At 39.1% G+C, this 19,288-nt stretch overlaps 1 protein-coding gene across 1 annotated transcript in view; it reads left to right on the plus strand.

Annotated features, from left to right (window-relative positions):
* Window positions 1-19,288, plus strand: part of LOC117468606 (glutamate receptor ionotropic, kainate 3) — an 85,652-nt gene that overhangs the window by 38,472 nt on the left and 27,892 nt on the right. The window contains exons 2-7 of the mRNA XM_034112837.1: window positions 7,481-7,654; window positions 7,893-8,150; window positions 8,291-8,472; window positions 11,618-11,671; window positions 14,347-14,517; window positions 16,434-16,577. Of these exons, the coding sequence (XP_033968728.1) occupies window positions 7,481-7,654; window positions 7,893-8,150; window positions 8,291-8,472; window positions 11,618-11,671; window positions 14,347-14,517; window positions 16,434-16,577 (983 nt within the window). The remainder of the gene's footprint in view (window positions 1-7,480; window positions 7,655-7,892; window positions 8,151-8,290; window positions 8,473-11,617; window positions 11,672-14,346; window positions 14,518-16,433; window positions 16,578-19,288) is intronic.

The following is a 19,288-nucleotide window of genomic DNA, read 5'->3' on the forward strand; positions in this document are numbered from 1 at the left end:
CATTTAAATTGTCCTACATTTAGACCAGAAGCTAGATATGTATGTCTTTGGTATACAGGCAACCAGCTTTAAATGCTAAACCAAATGCTTATTTGTTCATAATTTCAGGCTTTGAGGTAAAGTATTATCACTGTATTTATTTTATGTTTGAGCCAGTATTGAGCTATCCATCAGAGACGAAGTTAAGGCTTCATTTGCTCATACTGTACGCAAATCTTTGAACATTCAAAACAGCAGATGCCAACCAAAACACAGCGCCTGTAATCATAAAAGCTACGACACTAAATGGCCAAAAAATACTGTAAGCTTAAAACAAGCCTCTTTGATGCTGTCACAATCCTCAATGCTAAATGAGCAAATACAGGAATAAACATCAACACTTGTTTAATTAAAGATCCCAAGGACTCATGGGTCCTTCAAACTGTTAGTCAGCTGAAGCGTTTAGCAATTAACATGGGTGCAACCATTAGCATGTCACACTTTGTACGTAAATAATATTAACAGTAAAGACCTGTATGAACAAACAGTCAATACCAATTAATAACCTGTCTGATAGAAGATGTAGCCACTACACATTAGCATATGGAACAATATGCCCCTATTGTACTTAACTATGATACGTGTGTGTGTGTGTGTATGTGTGTGTGTGTACAAGTGTTTATAGACACACAAAAAAAACACAAAGATGGACATAAAAGGATGTATATTATTATAACTGGTGCCCATAACATTATCCTATATGACTGTAACATTATCCAATTGTCTATATTACGTAATATAATTGATTAAATTGATAATGGGAAAATAACAGCTCTCCCACCCTGTCTGCAACTCCATATTGGCGTTTTATTTCCAAATGCATTTTTATTTGGGCTTCTATAATGGTAGGATTTACAGGTTGATATATTCAAGCTTTTGAATCATTAGTCTTTTCACTCGAGTAATTAATCAACCACTCATCTATGCCCCTGTATTGTTAAGGGTTAAAGGACGAGAGCAGCATTAGAAGAAAGACACGAGAACACCGTGTGCAGGTCACTGCCCTGCTGGAGGGCTAACACATCCACAAACACATTCGCACTAACACACAAGGCAATTTTAGAGTGTTACATTCACCTGACCTGCATGTGTTTTAACTGCATGAGGAGACCACAGAAGTGAGGGGGTGGGGGGGGGGGACGACGACGGACGCAGGTGAACATGGGGAGAAGAACCACGGCTAAGATCAAACCCAGAACGGTCTAGCTGTGAGGTGACTTTGCTGACTAATGAGCCAACATGCTGCCAGACACCATTAATTAACCAGCACCCTTAATTTCCTCTCATGATACTTATCATTGATTAAATGTAACAGATTCATGGCCTGCTTTTTTTTTATAATGTGTAATACAAACTGCAGTATTGGCTAACTTCTCCTCTGGTATTGTCCTGTAGAACAGTTGGTCCCAAGTGTTGTGTTGTTTCCCATAATTACGAGGGAACATATTCTTCCTGAAATTGGCTACATTTCTAAACGTTCATGGTGGTGTGTGTGTGTGTGTGCTTTGTGCCGGTCATTGTTTGCTGCCATCATTGTGTTACTGAGTGTTGTTGCACATCCAGGGAGACGGGAAGCTATTCACAGGGAGATTGGGAATACCACCAGTGAAAAGAGAGGTACAACAGAGCAACACTCTGAGATGCAGTGGGCGAGTGCATATGTATCCGAGAGCATAATGAGCTGGTTTCATTGTTTGGGATTCTGCATCGGTGTGTGTGGTAGCAGGGAATCTTTTTAAACAAGCAAAATGTATCATACAATGGAGGCAATAACAAAAATATATACTAATGTACCACATAACCTATCTACTTATACTTACATGATATGTCCATCTAGACTGATCCATTTCCTGTGTCGCATATCTATGCATTTCGCAGGTCTTTTATAGAGAGTAGATATGAGAAAAATAGAGAAAAATATGAAGTGTTTTTTAAACATATCTCAATGTGTTTTATCGTTTTTGTTGTTAATTTCAACTAAAACAATAAAAAAAACTGTTCTGGTTTTAAACCAATCCCAAAAACATGGGGGTTACACAGGCTTGAAAGTGAGAGAATTAAATTCACACCAACATTTTCAATGTTGGTGTGAAGCTGGTTGTAACTGCAAGTTAGGTCAGATTGTTTCTTGTCAGAAAAATAACAGAAAGGTCATCTATCTCGCCTCTCTGCACAGATTTCATGTTGAACAAGGGCAATGGTAACACAGTTTTACCTCAGTAGTGGAAAGTGTGGATACCGAATATGACCTTGCATGCTTTTAAGTATTGGGTACTGCATTTATTTTTGAACACATCCGAATATCCGTAAGATATATCGAAAAAGAAAAAATAGCAGTTTAATTTTGATTTCTTTCAGCTGACAATTGAAAGTCTCTGATTCCTCGACACAATGGATGCTTATAAACATATTCTTATATGCAAATACATACGACTGAAATAATTGAATGAATAATCTGAAATCAACATAATAGACTCCATCTGATCACACAGCACCTTTAGGATCAGAACACATACATCACTGCCTTCTTCACTCAGCAAAAATTACGAATGTTACAAAAAGCTATTTATTTGAGCCAAAAGAGCCAAGATATTGAGACAAATTGATAAAAGCTGTCTCTTTTCAGCAGTTTAACTAGATCAGAAATGTGTATTATAGCATTTAATACAGTATGACAACATTTACCCCTCCCTCATCGACCTTGAAGTGTAGCCTCAGTTGCAGCACCGTGGCTGCTGGTGTGGCAGCCCAGGTCGATGAGGGAGGGGGGGTACATGTTGTCAGATTGTGGAAAACATTCACTTAGGAGAGTTTTCTTGACTATCATAACGAATTCCGGTGGTTGGAGCTTAAAATAAATGAATTCGAAAATGTACATGGCACTAAGGACCACCCTAATTTACATGTATTTGGTGCAATGCTACTTCTCGACTTTATAATGTAACTTGATAACAATGTTGTAAATGTCAAACAGGAGAAACTATAGGAAAAACAGCCCTGGCGTTATTCTATTTGCATGTTGCTTTGTTTTGGCAGACTGTCATCCTGTCACTCAGATCAGTCTCTTTGAAGCCTGTAAACGCAGTCGATGTTAAAAATAAGTATTTTCTGTGGTACCCAGATGATTCCAACCTAAGCTGGCTTGCAGGCAGTCTGCCACCACATAACAGCAGAGGGTGGGCTTATGCACTTGCCCATGTTGTTTGCGGAAACAACACATGTGGGCTTTCATGCTATAACATGGATTTTTGCAAGGGCATGTACATCTGAAATGTGAAACCTCTGCTTTTGACTCGACACAGCTTGTCTCTGTCAGTTCCTTTAGGCTTTGCAAACCCTTCTGCACTCACTGCTTCTGTTTCACAATAAAATGCTTTTTCTGTCAGACTACAGATTACCAAAGGCTCTCATGCATGCCTGATGTATTGTTTTAGTTGTTTTTAAATGTATGACTACATTAGCACATATAATACCATGTTGTGCCAATGTCATCCACATTGGTTTTATTTTTAGTTTATTTAAATCTTTCTGAATATTTGTATTTATTTAGTATTATATATATATATATATTATTGTTACTTGTTATACTTACATACTCAATACTGTGGACAATCCCCACAGGAGCAATTTGGGGTGAAGTGTCTTGCCCAGGGACACAACGACATGCTGACTGCAGTGGGGTTTGAACCTGTGGGGTTTGAACCTGCAGTGCTCCCCTGATCCGAACACCAACGCACTAGTCCACTGCGCCACATGCCTCCCTATAAACACATTGTAGTATTTTGTAAGATATATGGCCAACTGCTCATATATATCCCTTTATTTGTAAATGTAGAAAGCTTCATAAATACTATAATACACGATGGCACTATTAAACGACCACTAGGATAAATTAAATCAGCTACAAATGTCGTCTCAGGCTCATTACTTTAGATCCTGAAGCCTCGGGGCAAAATAAACAGTGCAGATTTGTTATTTAAGAAATGTGTAAGATGGAGTGACTGTTTTAGAGATGATTAGCTTTACTTGTTTAATATTGCACATTTGTACACAATACTATAGAATAACAGTTGAATTGCATATAACACCACAACTACTAGCTGCCCCTACTCTCTGTTAATATTTCTGTTCAGTTTTAATGGTCTGGTTTCAGTTTCTGCAGTGCAAGAGTTAACTTTCCAGTCGTCCCCTCTTCACATACATCCGTCTGTGCCTTTTGAATGCAGCTTATCCACAAAGTCCTCAAAGGACGAATTATGGAAACAGCTGCAATTAGTGGCTGATTTATATATTGTGGTAGGACCTTAGAGACTAATTAGAGCCCTTTGTGTTCTTGTCTATTGGAGACATGCTAATTTGAAGCCTTTTGACTGAGATTTACAAGTACAAGTCTGCATTTCATGCATCTCAATTTGCACGCGCGCACTGCAATAACGAACATTCAGGGTGGTGGTTTGAATGGGAACGTTTAAACATATTTCAATCTGTACATCATTAGAGTGCATTTTGTGCTGTGCTTCTGCTTATTCTTTATTGGATGGAGATGCGGGAGCTCTTTCTACATTAAGGCTTTAAAGCTATTGTGCTTATGGCAGAATTCTGAAAAGGGCAAAGCAAATTATCCACAGGATTTTCCTCCCAAGGAGCAGGTTTCCCCCTGTTTATTAAATTTGTTAAAGTGCTTCTGTGCAATGCACATTTTATCCTCTTAACAGTCAAATGACTATATACTCCAGCAATTACTTAATGTACTCTAATGAGATTTCCCCGTGACATGGAAGGATTCATTTATTTTAATGTGACGCATTCCACCGGGCGGTTTATGCATCACGTCCTCTCGCATCCAGGGAGGCTTTGACTCATAAATAGTTAGATGAGCTTGGCTTCAGGAACAGCCTCTCTGCCTACAGCAGCAGAGACGTGCGTCAGTTATCACGGCATTAGGGGTCTGTTCGGGGGCATCAGCGGGTCACAGGTGCTATTTTTCTCCAAGCTCGGCACTCTGTGACTAGGTATTCTCCAGGATTAGTGAAATAATACCAGATTGTAAGGCAGTGTGTGTGTGTGCCAGGCCATGGGAAAAACAGAATCCTTAACGCAAATAACACAAAAACAGCACCAAAATAAGATAAATAACTTTGTGCTATTTGAGTAATTAGGGGTAATTCAATTAAAGCCATTTTTATAGATGTGTTCCTGTGTCGTGTGTTATAAAGCATATTAATCCAGTTACTGCTTGGAATGTACATACATCAACATTGTTTTAAAGATTATTTCAAGAAGTATCTCAATCATCCAACTGTTGGCAACAATATCAATATTCCAGTGAAATGAACAGACAGCTCATTAACTTCCGACAAAATTAAGCAACCTCTGAAACCATTAGTCAAATAATCAATCAAGTCCATCGTCACGTAGCTAATTGCCACCAATTCTAAGAACTGGTACATTTCCATTTATCAAGCAAACCATCTTGAATGTGAGGTTTGCTGCTTTTCTCTGAGTTGTGTCATTCCAATTAAGATATCTTAAGGTTATCCTAAAGAGAGATCTGACTGAATCAGAATACAGAAATAGCTTTAAAGATATATCAGTGATTTAGTGTTTGGAAATGTGCAGGGAAAACAGGTTTCAAAAGGTTGTCTTTATAGCTCAAATGATGGCCATAAACGTTAAACTTAAGTACAGACATTTGCAACTTTTGTTGACAGTGAACTTTTTCAGAAGTGACGGGAGATGGCAGAGACATTTTGCTTTGTTATTGAAATAGATAACACGATGAGAGAGGAGGTGGAGGAGCCAGTCCCTCCATAAGCTGAAGTTCCTACAGGCATCTTTTAAGATTCTGTCTAAACTGTCTTCTTAAAGGCGGCGGCTGAGCTACACAGGGACTTTGTTGTCTTACATTGTCAGTATTTAATGTTTGTTACTTTACCAATTACACCCAGCTGATGGAAGGTGCACTAACTATTTTAATGTAAGATGCCGAGGATATGAAGACAAAAACTCTGACTTTTTGTTTTTAATGTTCAACAAATAGACAAAATAAATGAATTACTTCGTTTTTTTCTACTGTTTTCTTCACAAGTACAATTCAGTATATGAAAAGAGACGTCATAAGTTCCTTAAGTTCCATCTTACGTTCCCAAATATGCAAGCAATTGTATCATTTGGTTAACCACTGTGCGTTAAATTAATGCACTTATTTCCAGTGCCATGTAACACAGGCTTTCGGTGATTTAAATATAAACTGTAAGTCTCCAACGCCATGACATCATCATTTAGAAAGGTCCTTTAAGAGCTACAGAGAAAATGATACACCCATTTTCATGAATTGAGTGGTTATTTCCATATAAACTGGTCTATAATATCCGTGAAGTCCCCTTTAAAGGTAGGGTAGGTAATTTTGGAGAAACCAGCTCGAGTGTGCTAGAATTTGAAAATACACAGCCGGAAGAAATCTGCCACTTCCTTACAGAGCCCCTCCTCCAACACACACGAACGCGCACATGACCAATGAGGGCACGAGATAAGTTTGTGCACAGATGGAAGGCTGACAGGCAGGTAGGCCATCCAGTTATTTTAGCCGGGCTGGCTAAAATGATTGGTCGTGCTTTTCACAGTACTACGGCTTCCACAGATGACATTTTTTAATGTATTTATTGTCAAGCATTTCATGTATTCATTGCTATCGGGATGTTAAGAGCATTCCATGGAATATAAGAAGTGTTTCTGAAATAAATTACATATCCCACCTTTAAGTTAACTAAATTCAACTGAAAACACTATGTGCTGGTTCTTTAAGTTGTATTGCCATGCAGGCCCAAAATCATAATGACACATTTTAATCTGGCAAACTATTGAAGAAAAAAGTATTTTTTCCATCACACTGCAGGATGTAGTGCAGCACCGTTGGTTTGATACACACCACCAAAGTGAAAGTCCACTTTGATGTGCTCATAAACATGTTTTGTAAGTTGTATGCAGTAGCACAGTCCATCTAAAAAAATGGAAAAATACTTTCCTTTGAATTTTATGTAAAAGAAGAGTGCCCTTATCTGCACCAGCAATATGTTTTCTGGTAAAATAAAAGGACACCTTAATGGAAAGACAAGAGCCTGAGATATTATGCTGCCCTGATGGAATAGACAGAAACACACACACACTCCTGAAATCCACTAGGGCTCGAGACTTCAAAGCTGATATTGGCTTTTACAGGCTTCTCTGAAAAGACAGAGGGTTGCTCCTTGTTTGCTGAGTAAATGTAATACCTTGTGTTATGTGCGCTGCCCTCTCACTGCGAGTCCTAAGTGCAAATGTCTGTAAATATTTTCTCCATTTAGTGCCACCTGGAAATGTGACCGCGTTTCTCCTTCTGCTTGCGATAATGTCTGATGCCGACAGTCATGGGCCTTACGAGTCTTTCTCTTTTGTCTTTCAGGTGGGATTTTCGAACAGACCGATGGACCCGTTTCACTTGTTAGTGCGGAGGAGCTTGCCTTTAAATTTGCTGTCAATAGCATTAACAGAAACAGGACTTTGTTGCCAAACACAACATTAACATATGACATACAGAGGATTAATATCTACGACAGTTTTGAGGCATCGAGAAAAGGTGAGTGGCTTGTTCTCTGTCTATTCACGGATTGTGATTACAGTGAGGAAAGGAATCTGTTCAGTCAAAAGCAACAAAATGTTCGTGTTAGTTTGATAATTATAATTGTTTAATGGCATCAAACTGTGATATTTAGTGGAACATACCTTAAGTATTTAGAAGTATTTTGTAAATGGACCATTGACTGAAGATGTACCACACTTCATTTCTCAAGCTCTCTTCTCTTACTCTTCTGTAGCTTGTGACCAGCTTTCTCTAGGTGTAGTGGCAATCTTTGGGCCCTCACATAGTTCATCGTCAAACGCCGTGCAGTCAATCTGCAATGCGTTGGAAGTGCCGCACGTCCAGGTGCGATGGAAACATCACCCCCTGGACAACAGGGACAGCTTTTATGCCAATTTATACCCGGATTATTCTTCACTAAGCTATGCTATCCTGGACCTGGTGCAGTCTCTCAAATGGAAAACAGCCACCGTCGTATATGATGACAGCACAGGTGAACACACTATTGCAATGTTACTGTATTCTCATTGGCAAAGTACTCCATTCCAATTAAAAACAACGGACTAAAAACAATAAATGGGACTGCCTTTTCTCTGCTGCCATGTATTTATTTCTACTGTTTCTTTTCTGTAGGGCTTATAAGACTACAGGAGCTGATAATGGCCCCGTCCAGGTACAACATTAGGCTAAAGATCCGTCAGCTACCTCTCGACTCACAGGACACGAGACCCCTTCTTAAGGAAATGAAGAGGAGCCGGGAGTTTCGCATCATCTTCGACTGCAGTCACCAAATGGCTGCACAAGTCCTCAAGCAGGTTAGTGAGAGAGTGTGGCACAGGCCTTCTGATGTCAGATCTGAGCATGAAGCAGGAATCTGAAAGCATGTGGTTCTCTTCCACACAGCTGTCACCAGCACCCGTTGATTCTTTAACATTCAGTTGATCAGATGTGTTGTGATGGAAATACAGAGGCTTTGATTTGCCAAGAACTTGGCAGCAGAGTAGCAGCAGAAGGTGCGTCGGTTATAATTAAGCAGCAGTGACATTCTGCTGTCGGAACAACTTAAAAGAAACTGCAGTAGTGTCCATCAGTAGATATCAAATATGGAACTGACCAATCGATCGTTGTGTATTTGTTTACTTCCTGGAGTGAACAACCCTCTTTTGATGTTTGGCAGAGAAACATGTAATAGTTTCATGTCGAGCTGTGATGAATTTTGAAGCACAGATGTTCTTTCGCATCTGTTGAAACAGGCTTTGTCTTATAGACTGCAAAACTGTATTGTGTAGTTCTTACCATTGGGGTAATCCAGTTTAACATTTGACAATTGTATAACAGATAGAGCATAGAATACAATTAAAATAGTGTTTACTTGTTACAAAGATTGCCGACACTTTCCAGGAATAAATTATTAGGCAGACTTGAATATACATCCCACAGAGGCATAACATCCAAGACGCTTCATAATTCAAACATGTTTTGATATAAATGATTGTCAGTCAACAGAGAACTGTCAGTGTGATGCATAGGGTAGAGATTGTGTAGGTGGTCTAATGCTTTATAGATGTCAGGAACAGGCTGCCGGATCCCCCCCCTCCTCCACTTTGTGTGCTGTCAGTTTCTGTTAACATGTGTACCTAATGCATCATCCGCTCCCTAGTTGTTTAAATAACTCAGTCCTCTCAAGTTATTGAGATCTAAGTTGACACATATTCGCTTGTGGCCAGTCTGCACATCTCGCACCAAGGAATCTGTGTCCTTTAGAGACAAGAAGTGAGAAAAGGTTTGAAGGCAAAAAAGCTACTGACAGTAGAAATAAGGGAAAACAAGTTTTTATTTGGTATGAGTTGAACTGCTTTTTGTGGCAACAGGGCCATGTATCCTGGCTATAATAGCCTCAATAAAGTTTATGGTGCAAATGAGGTACACATCCATTCCTGGTTTAATTACTCATTAATTGCTCAGTTAATCTTCATTTGTAAAATGACAAAAATAATAATGAAAAGCCATGAAAAGCCACAGTTGACATTTTAAAGGGGACCTATCATGCAAAATGCACTTGTGTACGTCTTTTATACATGAATATGTGTCCCCGGTGTTCCAGGGAACTCACCAAGTGTCAGAAAACACAACCCTCTCTATTTTCCTCCATACCCAAATCTCTAAAAAAGGGGCTGCAACGGATCTGATAAAAACTGATCCAGATTTGAACACTGTCCTGACGTCAGGACGGTGGCGCTACGGCTATTGGGCCAACTCCACCAATCAGGAGGAGACAGCCACGGCCATTGCCGTTCGAAAGCGCTGGAGACGCTGTAGTACATATGCCAGGCCTGTAGATGGTGCTGTTCTCACAGAATCAGCCCTTGCAGAAACAGGGCTAAAAAAGTGCAAATTGAGCGAAATGAGGCATGGCTAAAATGCATGATCTGTTTGGTATTTTGAAAAAAAAAAAGTATAAATATGCCTTATATAGGTATGGTCCTACACTATATTATTATAATATAGCATGATAGGTCCACTTTAAATTAGCTTGTCTAATCCCACCTTCAGCACAAAACCCGAAATATTCGTATATAGAGGGAACTTTAGCCATTGCTGCTTACAAACATAAAGATTACATTCGAAGTATATACTAAGAATCTGTTAGTCAAGCCACTATCAATATTGCAGCACACAACGCATGATCCCTCCATAAGTCGTGTGTCAAAACCTAAAACAACAGTCTTACTAAAGGCAAACTTGGAAAGATTATCACCTACGTTTGATTTGCATAAGTGACAAAATGTACGAGCTATCTTAAAATATGTAGACTGCTCCATTTACAGATTTACAAAAAGGTTGGTCCTTTCCAAGAATATAAGTAGCATTGAAAGGACATAATTGAATTCATGTGTAATGTGACTTGACTGGTACAGCATACGTATGAAGGAGAGTCTCTATTTTAACAGGGTTTAAATACCAAGTACTGCATAATGCCCTTGGCATATTTCACTTCTCATATTATGATTCCTAACAATATGTCGAGTCCTGTCTTCGCCCTGACAGGCTCAACTGCCTCCAACACGCCTCTGTCAGGTTATACTTCCTCTCAGATTGGATGGGAGAAAATGAGAAACATGTCCCTGGTGTATTTTAAAAGAACTCAGAGAGCCTTTTTATATTGTGTGTTTGTATTTTTATTATATTTTCTGCTGTGACCCTGCTACAGTATTGGTGGGAAAAGGGATAGGTTTCCAAAAATAAGACGTTAACAAATAGAAATGTTGACACCATCACATTGTGTCACACTAATAAATCCATCTGGCGGCAGTGGAGAAATTACTTTAATGAAAGAAAACTCCTGCTAACAATACAAAGCGTGACACCAAGTTTCAATGTCATGTATTTGGCTTGATGTTTATGGATGGAGAAGTACATTTGCCTCCACATAAGCATCTTATTTACATAACCTTGGCTTTTGTTTTCACGACAGATGGTACAATTAAATGCGCAGAACAGCCGCCATGGGAACACGGTGCCTTTGAATGTAGATTGAGTGAAACAAGTGGCAGTGATGGAGTGTTGGGATATGAGGCAAAGATTACCGAGCTCTTTTGATTGAAGGCACTCTTCTCTGCTGGAATAACGTCACATGCACCAAGCCATTGCAAACCATTTAAATGCATAGAAAAGCATCGAGTACTGTTGCTATTCTGTAATTCTGTGGACCACATATGGTGCAAAAATCCTGACAAGGAATAGCAGAAACTCGCCCACAAAATGAACAGCGTGTTAGTCAATATGCTCATTAAAACATGGCAATTTGTTCCATTACTGATGACGTCTTTTTGGTATTGTTTGTGATTACTGTGCTGTTGATTTTAAAATGCTCAGACATGAACAAATATAAAATGTTCTCCAACCTGCCTCTTTTCATTCACACTCTCTTTCCCATCCACTGTCTCTGTATCCTTGCAGGCGCAGACCATGGGGATGATGACGGAGTATTACTCCTATATCTTCACCACTCTGGTAATGTACCATGCTTGTTAATGCAAATAAGAGCCTTGTTTGTTCTCATCTCCCGCCGCTTGAGTTTTTGATGAATAGTGGCTAATTGCCAATGGGGTTTGGACCAAGTCCATAATATCAATTTAGTTTGACAAGCTGTAGGCATAATGCAGTCTTCAGTATGCTGTAGTAAACACACGCACTGCTTTACAGTGAAGACAACAGAAGTCTTTGAGATGGCAGAATAAAAAACAGCTTGAGATTTTAAATTGAAAGTGGTTCCAAGTTCCTCTGTGAGATCTTAAATTATATACGATTAATTCTATATTCAAAAGGAAAATATTCAAAATGTGAAAAAAATGGTAGCACAAAATCTACCTTCATGAATGGAAAATAATGTTTAGTTATTATTTTGTCTGCACCATGTCATCAATGAGGGTAAGCTTAGTATAAACTTGTGGTTCTGTTCAACAAAACAGAACCACAAGACTACAGAATGATGTGATTTAATTAAATACAAAAATAAAACGTTGTTTATTCATCAGAGAAGATGTATAGACATATTAGAGTTATTGTGCAGAGAAATCCTTAAATATTAAGTCTCAAAAGTCGTTGGTATTCATAATTCAACATATTTCTTCAAGCCAACCTAAGGCTTGTATCTTTTTCACAATCAAATATACTTAACACAACCTAACATGGGTAATAGTACAGATTCATTCCCATCTGGAGAATTTTGTGTTTTCACTCCGCTATAAAATGATCTTGTCTGACTTATACAAGCAGACCCAGCAGGGAGCCTCGCTGCTCGTCACTGAGACGCCGACTATCTGGAGACAAACAGACTGCATGGAAATGAATACCAGCGTGATGTGTGCTGTTCCTTTCGCTGTGTGTTATCGTCTCTGTTTGTGCTTCTCATGCGCGCACACACGTCCAGCCTGTTGTGATGATGCGATATGGCACAAAGGTCCAGCCATGATGTGTGTCATCTTTCACACTTGACAGCGTGGCAATGACATCGTGCAGCCATACGTTATTGCACTGTAACATGTCTATTGCTTTAATAGGACGAACAAATATCACTTAAATTGCCAGGACTCTGATTTATGTGTCAAGGTTTTACAGTTGCAGAACATAGGTGCATTTATTTACAAGAGGATTAACTGGTATTTATTTCGACAATATGTTCCACGTGTAGGCAGGATATCTTTGTGGAATCACAGTGTGCTATATATCTAATGCTGCCATAAGCTGTCATATTGATAGACACACCATTAAGGAGATTATACCTGGCGGCTTGAATTGATCCAAAGTGATGAATACTCGCAACGATACATGGCATTACAATTTCCTCTCGATGGAATCCACTGATGTCTGTGTTTTATCTTCAGAGGTGAAGGAAATGCCGACTTATTAGAGCGTGAACAGGTAATAGCAGTGGTACGTGGTAATAACTTCCATGTCCTTTAAAATGAGTCTGTCATAGCCATCTATGAGAACCTGAAGCTAAGAACTTTGTTATGTTAGTCACCTCCATAACACTTCTGTATGGAGACATGTACAGCAGGTCTCTGGGTAAAGTTTTTAGTGTAATGCTGCTGTAGGATTGTGTTGAGTGTGTGCTATAAATGTGTTTACAAAGCAGTACTGCAAAAAGTGAACTTATAATTGGAACAAGACCCTTTTTTGACATCCCAAAATGCACTAACAGAAAGGAGGATGTCACAAAAGACGAATTATACTTTTTTACAAACAATTCTGTCCCAGTTAGTTTGTATTATTAGCTTCAAAGCTGAGAAACTTGTAACCCGATCTACCTTTCTGAGCATTTTGAATGTCATATACAGTAGAACAACAATGATTTTCTTTCATCTCTGTTCACAAAAGGGAGTATTGTATTGCGTTCTAGTGGGAAATAAATAAAAAAAGGAGAAATATTTCAGTGACTGGCGGCGACCGTTCTTTAGTAAGTGTCTTACACGCTCTCGTTCCCCCAGCACTAACCCCACAGGGTGCTAATGAAATATCTATGTTCATCCAAATGTCTTTTCCAAGCCCCCTGGCCTATTCCAGCACGACATGTGTCAACATGTGACTTCACACTTCAGCTACAATGGCTGCCCTAGAAATTACAGCAGCTCAAATTGAATTGCTTTCTGCTTGGATGTTGCCAAGGGAATACTAGTAGATTATTAATGTGGTACAACAGAATTAACTTAGCTTCTTTTCTTGTTCTTTGATTTGTCTCATTTCATTATAACATTTTCAATTTTCCGATAAACAAATATGCACCTATAAAAAAATATTTGACATAGACAGATTTAAACTAGACAAAAACATTTCACAAGCTTGTAGTTTAGGCAGTGTAATGCATTATTATGTAGGCACAAAACAAATAACAATTTGTCAATTCTTAGGCTCTGCCAGCAGAAGAGCTTTTCAGATTTCCTTGATATAACAGACACTGCTTCCAGACACTCTGCTGAAACCCCTTAATTTGACATTGAAAACTAATGTGTGTCTCCTTCCTTTTACTCTATTTGGTCTTAAAATAGCATCGCTTTAATCAGCAGCTGCATCATTCTCTTTTCATGTGAGGAGAAAGCATTCAGGATGAATACTTAAAACAGGGATGTTGAGAGCTGGCAGATTAAATGAGAATCTATCTTGTATGACTTTTGTCTCTCAAAAAGGACCTGATGGCCATTGACCTGGAGCCATATCGATACTGTGGTGTCAACATGACCGGCTTCCGCATCATGAATGTGGATAATCCCCTGGTCGCATCCATTGTGGAGAAATGGTCGATGGAAAGGCTGCTTCCACATAAAGCTGACTCAGGCCTGCTGGAGGGGGTCATGACGGTATGTTTTATTACTTCTGTGTTCTTGTTCCACTTAAAGCCAGTCACAAAAATGTAAATATTTAAAGGGACCAAATCTATGTATTTATATCTGTGCCTATAATGGCTTTTTCCATGGTAACACATGGTTTTAATCCTCTCCGCAACCCTAAAAAAAACTGTTACAAACGCAATTATAACACTATATACTTTAGAGTAACCACTTAAGAACACCATTTGACACACAAACAGTTGACTCCTTCAGGATGTTTATCATGTAGTATTTGATTAATACTATGAAAGACGTGAACAAATTTGAGCAGTTCAGCTACAGTTCGACTACATTTTGAATGTGAAAAATGCATATTTTAAGGGATTTTAAAAGTGCTATGACCGTCAGTACCATACTGAGTGGTTCCATCATCTTGTAAATACATATTATCCTGGGATTGTGTGGACCCCAATGTCTCCTATTTACTCGTGGTTATTTTATCAAAAAATGTCTTGTTGATCATGAGAGGACAAATCAGTCAAGCTTATACATACATTATGTATACAGGGTATATACTTTACAAACACAGTTAACCATTTGGGTGTTTTAAACACCACAAAGGACAACCTGAGGTTCCACACATGTTTATCTCCTATTATTCGAGCCAAAACCTGCAGCTTAAATCCGTAAACTTAAAACCAGAGTCAGATATTTGCAAGAAAATCACAAATCATATCTTTTACACTTCCAATGGTTCAGATGGGAATGATATGATGCTGCAGAGAACATTCATTAAGCCAATTTGGACCAATTATCCTTTGGATGTGCCATTCTCCAATCATGTTGTTTCAGACCAGGTGCATCCCTTTACAGCCATTCGTTCTCAAATGGATAGTTTATAATGGTCAAAGCACCATTGTCTCAGTATGCAACTAGGAAATGAGAGGGATTTTGGCTTACTCCAATGGCCCCACTCGGTTCAGGTATTAGACTCAGAACAGCCGGTTTAGGATGAAATAGAGGAAGGGGTTCATAGCATGAATGAACTACCAAACAATCTGCAGACATCTAATTATGACATCAACACAGAAATATAATGGAAAGCTTCTATCTCTTGTAAGATCCATACCTACAGGATGTTGAGGATTAAAGCAGTGTTGTTTTTATAACATACTGCCAGAAAATGTATTGCTGATTTGTGATAAATGGTCTAACTTAAATAAACATTTTTGTGTCATGTGTCCATTAAAGTGCAAATCCTATTGATATATTAAACAATTAGCTTGATTATTTTTGAATTACATTTTTAAAAGATCTGTTAAATACATAGGCTGGCAAAACACAAAGGATTTCCAACAGTAAATACAGTATGTATAAAAGGTGCTACAGAGACGTGTTCATTTTAATATGAGAAAAAGACACAAACTGCAGTATAGTCAATAAAACTAAAAAACAAAACACACCAGGTGTTGATAAATGATACATTACATACAATATAATAAATTACATACACAGCATAACAAAAAAAAATCATAGTTTAAGAATAGTTCAAATCAGTGTCCTACAAAGAGACAACTATACCAATGTCTCCACAGCTGCGATTGGTAGCGTGTAGTACTAAACCTTATGTTTGATAAGGCCAAGAGGATTTCATTATCAGAGTCATTAAGCCGGCAAATACATTTATATATAAGTATATGTATACATATTCTTTATAGTTGTGTAAAGTGGGCCTTTAAAACCCGTCATGTAATAACATTAGGGACTCAGAGGGTTATAATTAATCTAAAAATGTCATATCTGTATCAAAGGAAATTTGAACTATAAAAGCCTGCACAGTTCCTTTGAATCTTTCATCAGCAGTGTGGAGATTAGATTGATGGTGATCAAACTATTAATGTCTTTCCGCAGGCATCAGCTGAATTAATGTTCACCCCTTATTCCAGACAGATGCGGCTCTGACCTATGATGCAGTCCACATTGTATCCGTCTCGTACCAGCACGCGCCACAGATGACGGTAAACTCGCTGCAGTGCCACCGCCACAAACCCTGGAGATTTGGAGGGCGCTTCATGAGTTTCATCAAAGAGGTGATGGGAGACCTTTGGCCTGTTACCATTTGAATTAAGTGTTATTGATATTAGAGCATACTGATTGGTGAACGCGACAATAGAAGTGGAGAGAGGACTTTGTTGTCATTTGAGACTTGGATATTTACCGAGCAAATCAATCACATCCACACACAAAGCAAACCAAGCCTTGATAGACACATCAAAGCAGTGTTGTTGTCAGCTTTATAAATTCCCTGCATTCATAACCTATTTTCCAGAAAGCACGTACTGCAACCTTTTGAAAGCACAACTAGTGTAATCGGCTCTTATTTAATCTAACAAGAGAGTCTGACAGGGCGTCAGAATGCACAAACAAGCCTGTGCAGGATGGCAGATTAAGGGTGTGCAGAGATGCTACTGTTTGTATCTTGAATTGTTCAAACAACAAAATAATTTGTATTTCTATTTATCCTGGGTGTGGTTTTTAAATGGTAGGAATTCCATTTGTTTTTGACTTTTAGAATTGCCCCTATTATTGCAAAATTAAACCATTCACCTCATAGATCTGTATTATAGAGGCCTCCCCTCAAAGCAGGGACCCCTTAATCATGGAAACTGTAAAACAAATTCTTTCCTCAGCCACTTAACATTATAAAAATGAACTTCAGTTCAGTAACAACAGCTTTGTTCAATGATAGCCTCCATGTACAGGTTAGGTCGGTCTGTGTCGTGCTTTACACGCCCTAATGGACAGCAAACCCACCAATTTCAGGATACTTTTGGCCAGTTTGGGCTGATTTCCAGAGAGGATCGCTCTTCAGATATACTGTGATGACAGTTAGAGTGTGGCCATAGATCTCCTGAGCCTGACTCACCTGTCCACAGCATCCTACTCCATCAAGATATTAAAGACACTAAAGAAGTAAAAATGCTTAAACCACAGAGGAACCAAGGCCTAAGTCAGAATAACATGGTGGCCGGGGCTGGCAACCTTCAGATGTCACAAAAAACATAATTCCTTTGTCATACTGTGATATTGCCTGGCCTGCAATTGTTCTCCAATGAGAGAGATGGGGGAGCAGTGGGCCGTCTGTAACAAACTGTACTGTAGGTCCGTTGGCATCAGCCTCTCACCCAGTGTACAAAGGGAAGAATGCACGTGTGTATGTGGCTCCTCATGGGGTCCATCCACTTGACAGAAGAAAATTCGGGGTGACCCTGAACTCATGGTATAACAGCAGTGGCCACTTTGGTACCAGGATGTGGGGAGTTAAGTATGGTGTAGCTGAGGATGACGTGGCTCTGGTGAACAGGGGTAATATCAGGGCTAAAAAAGAGAAAATATATAATCGTCTGTTTCCCCTAGAGCATCTTTTTAAATAAGTTGTGTGTAAGTGGGAGGTTTGACATTGGTTGGTGGCTCCTCCAAGGCTTTCTTTTACCAGCAGGCAGCGTCCTTGAGAAAGAAAACTCTGATATAAAAATAGTGGCACCATTCAAACACAGGGAACAACAATTTATTTGTGTGCTGCAAACATAGGAGGGGTAGGATAGATGTTTGGAATCCTGCTTCTGTTTAGGAGCAATGATGCCAGTCACTGTGCATTCCTTTTAAGAGCAATGCACTGAAAAGGAAAGTCCCAAGAAAGTCCTGAACCGTGGGGATTAAAGACTGGTGCTAGCGGTTTCAGGGCAGCGCACTAATAAGAGCAATGAGGTGTTAGATGGCATGGTTTGACCACAGTGTTTGTCCAGTGCCAATTCAAGTTCTCTAGCAAACAAACCCTGATGCTTCTTTGGTCTTTGAAGATTTAGAAAAGGATTGAGAGGGTCTGTGGTGAACTGAAGGAAGTGTTTGGTGCAGGAGCCTTTAGAGATGATGTGAAAGTAGATGTAATCTGATTTACAGTATGTGGTTTGGCAATAATAAGGGGTTAATCCTACAGTTTAAAGATCTGTTTCGCTGCTTTATTTATAGAACTAGTGTTACAATGTGCAACCATCCATTTGTAATGACATCAACATAATTATTGTGAGCACAATGTTAGAAGCTGAGATACTACAATTGTCTAATTCAACTCACGATGTGCTCATTTTCAACCATTCCTATAATACCAAGAATTCATTGTGTATTGTGTAACATTTAACTATGAAATCCATTGTATTGTTCCTCTCAGCTACACATCTCCAACTGGCACTACATCCGTGAATACTATTGTTTGTTTCTGAGTTGTAGTGACAATTCCTGCTTGTCTGCCAAATGTGCAAACACAATATTGCAAACACAATATTGCAAAGGCCTTCAACATTACAATGCACAACAAACATTGTCTTGTGTCTGCGTACTACAAAAAGGTCGGTCGAAACAGTGAGCATTGTTAGCTATCCCAACAAGCAGTTTGTGACTTTTAGAGATCACAACTAAAGCCAATGAAACAGTATAGCAATGTCCTTATACAAACATACTGTGTTTGGTTATAAAAGCACAAATCATGGCTGATTTACAGTCTTCTTGACAGGCATCAGACATGTTCTGAAGGTCAGATTGGCCCTTCGGATGTGATGAGGTTGAGGCATTTATGTCACTCTCTGAATTAGAGCCGTTTGAACATGCCACCCACCTCAGTGGCGATAGGCCAGATGGATTGAGGTATGAGGGGGTTTGAAAAAAGAGAGTGCCACACATTTCCGCTTTAAGCTTCAATCTTCTACAACACACTTTTGGCAAGCTACACTGACGACAAGTGAGA

This window comes from Trematomus bernacchii, unplaced genomic scaffold, assembly GCF_902827165.1.
Source record: "Trematomus bernacchii unplaced genomic scaffold, fTreBer1.1, whole genome shotgun sequence".
NCBI classification, from domain to species: Eukaryota; Metazoa; Chordata; class Actinopteri; order Perciformes; family Nototheniidae; genus Trematomus; species Trematomus bernacchii.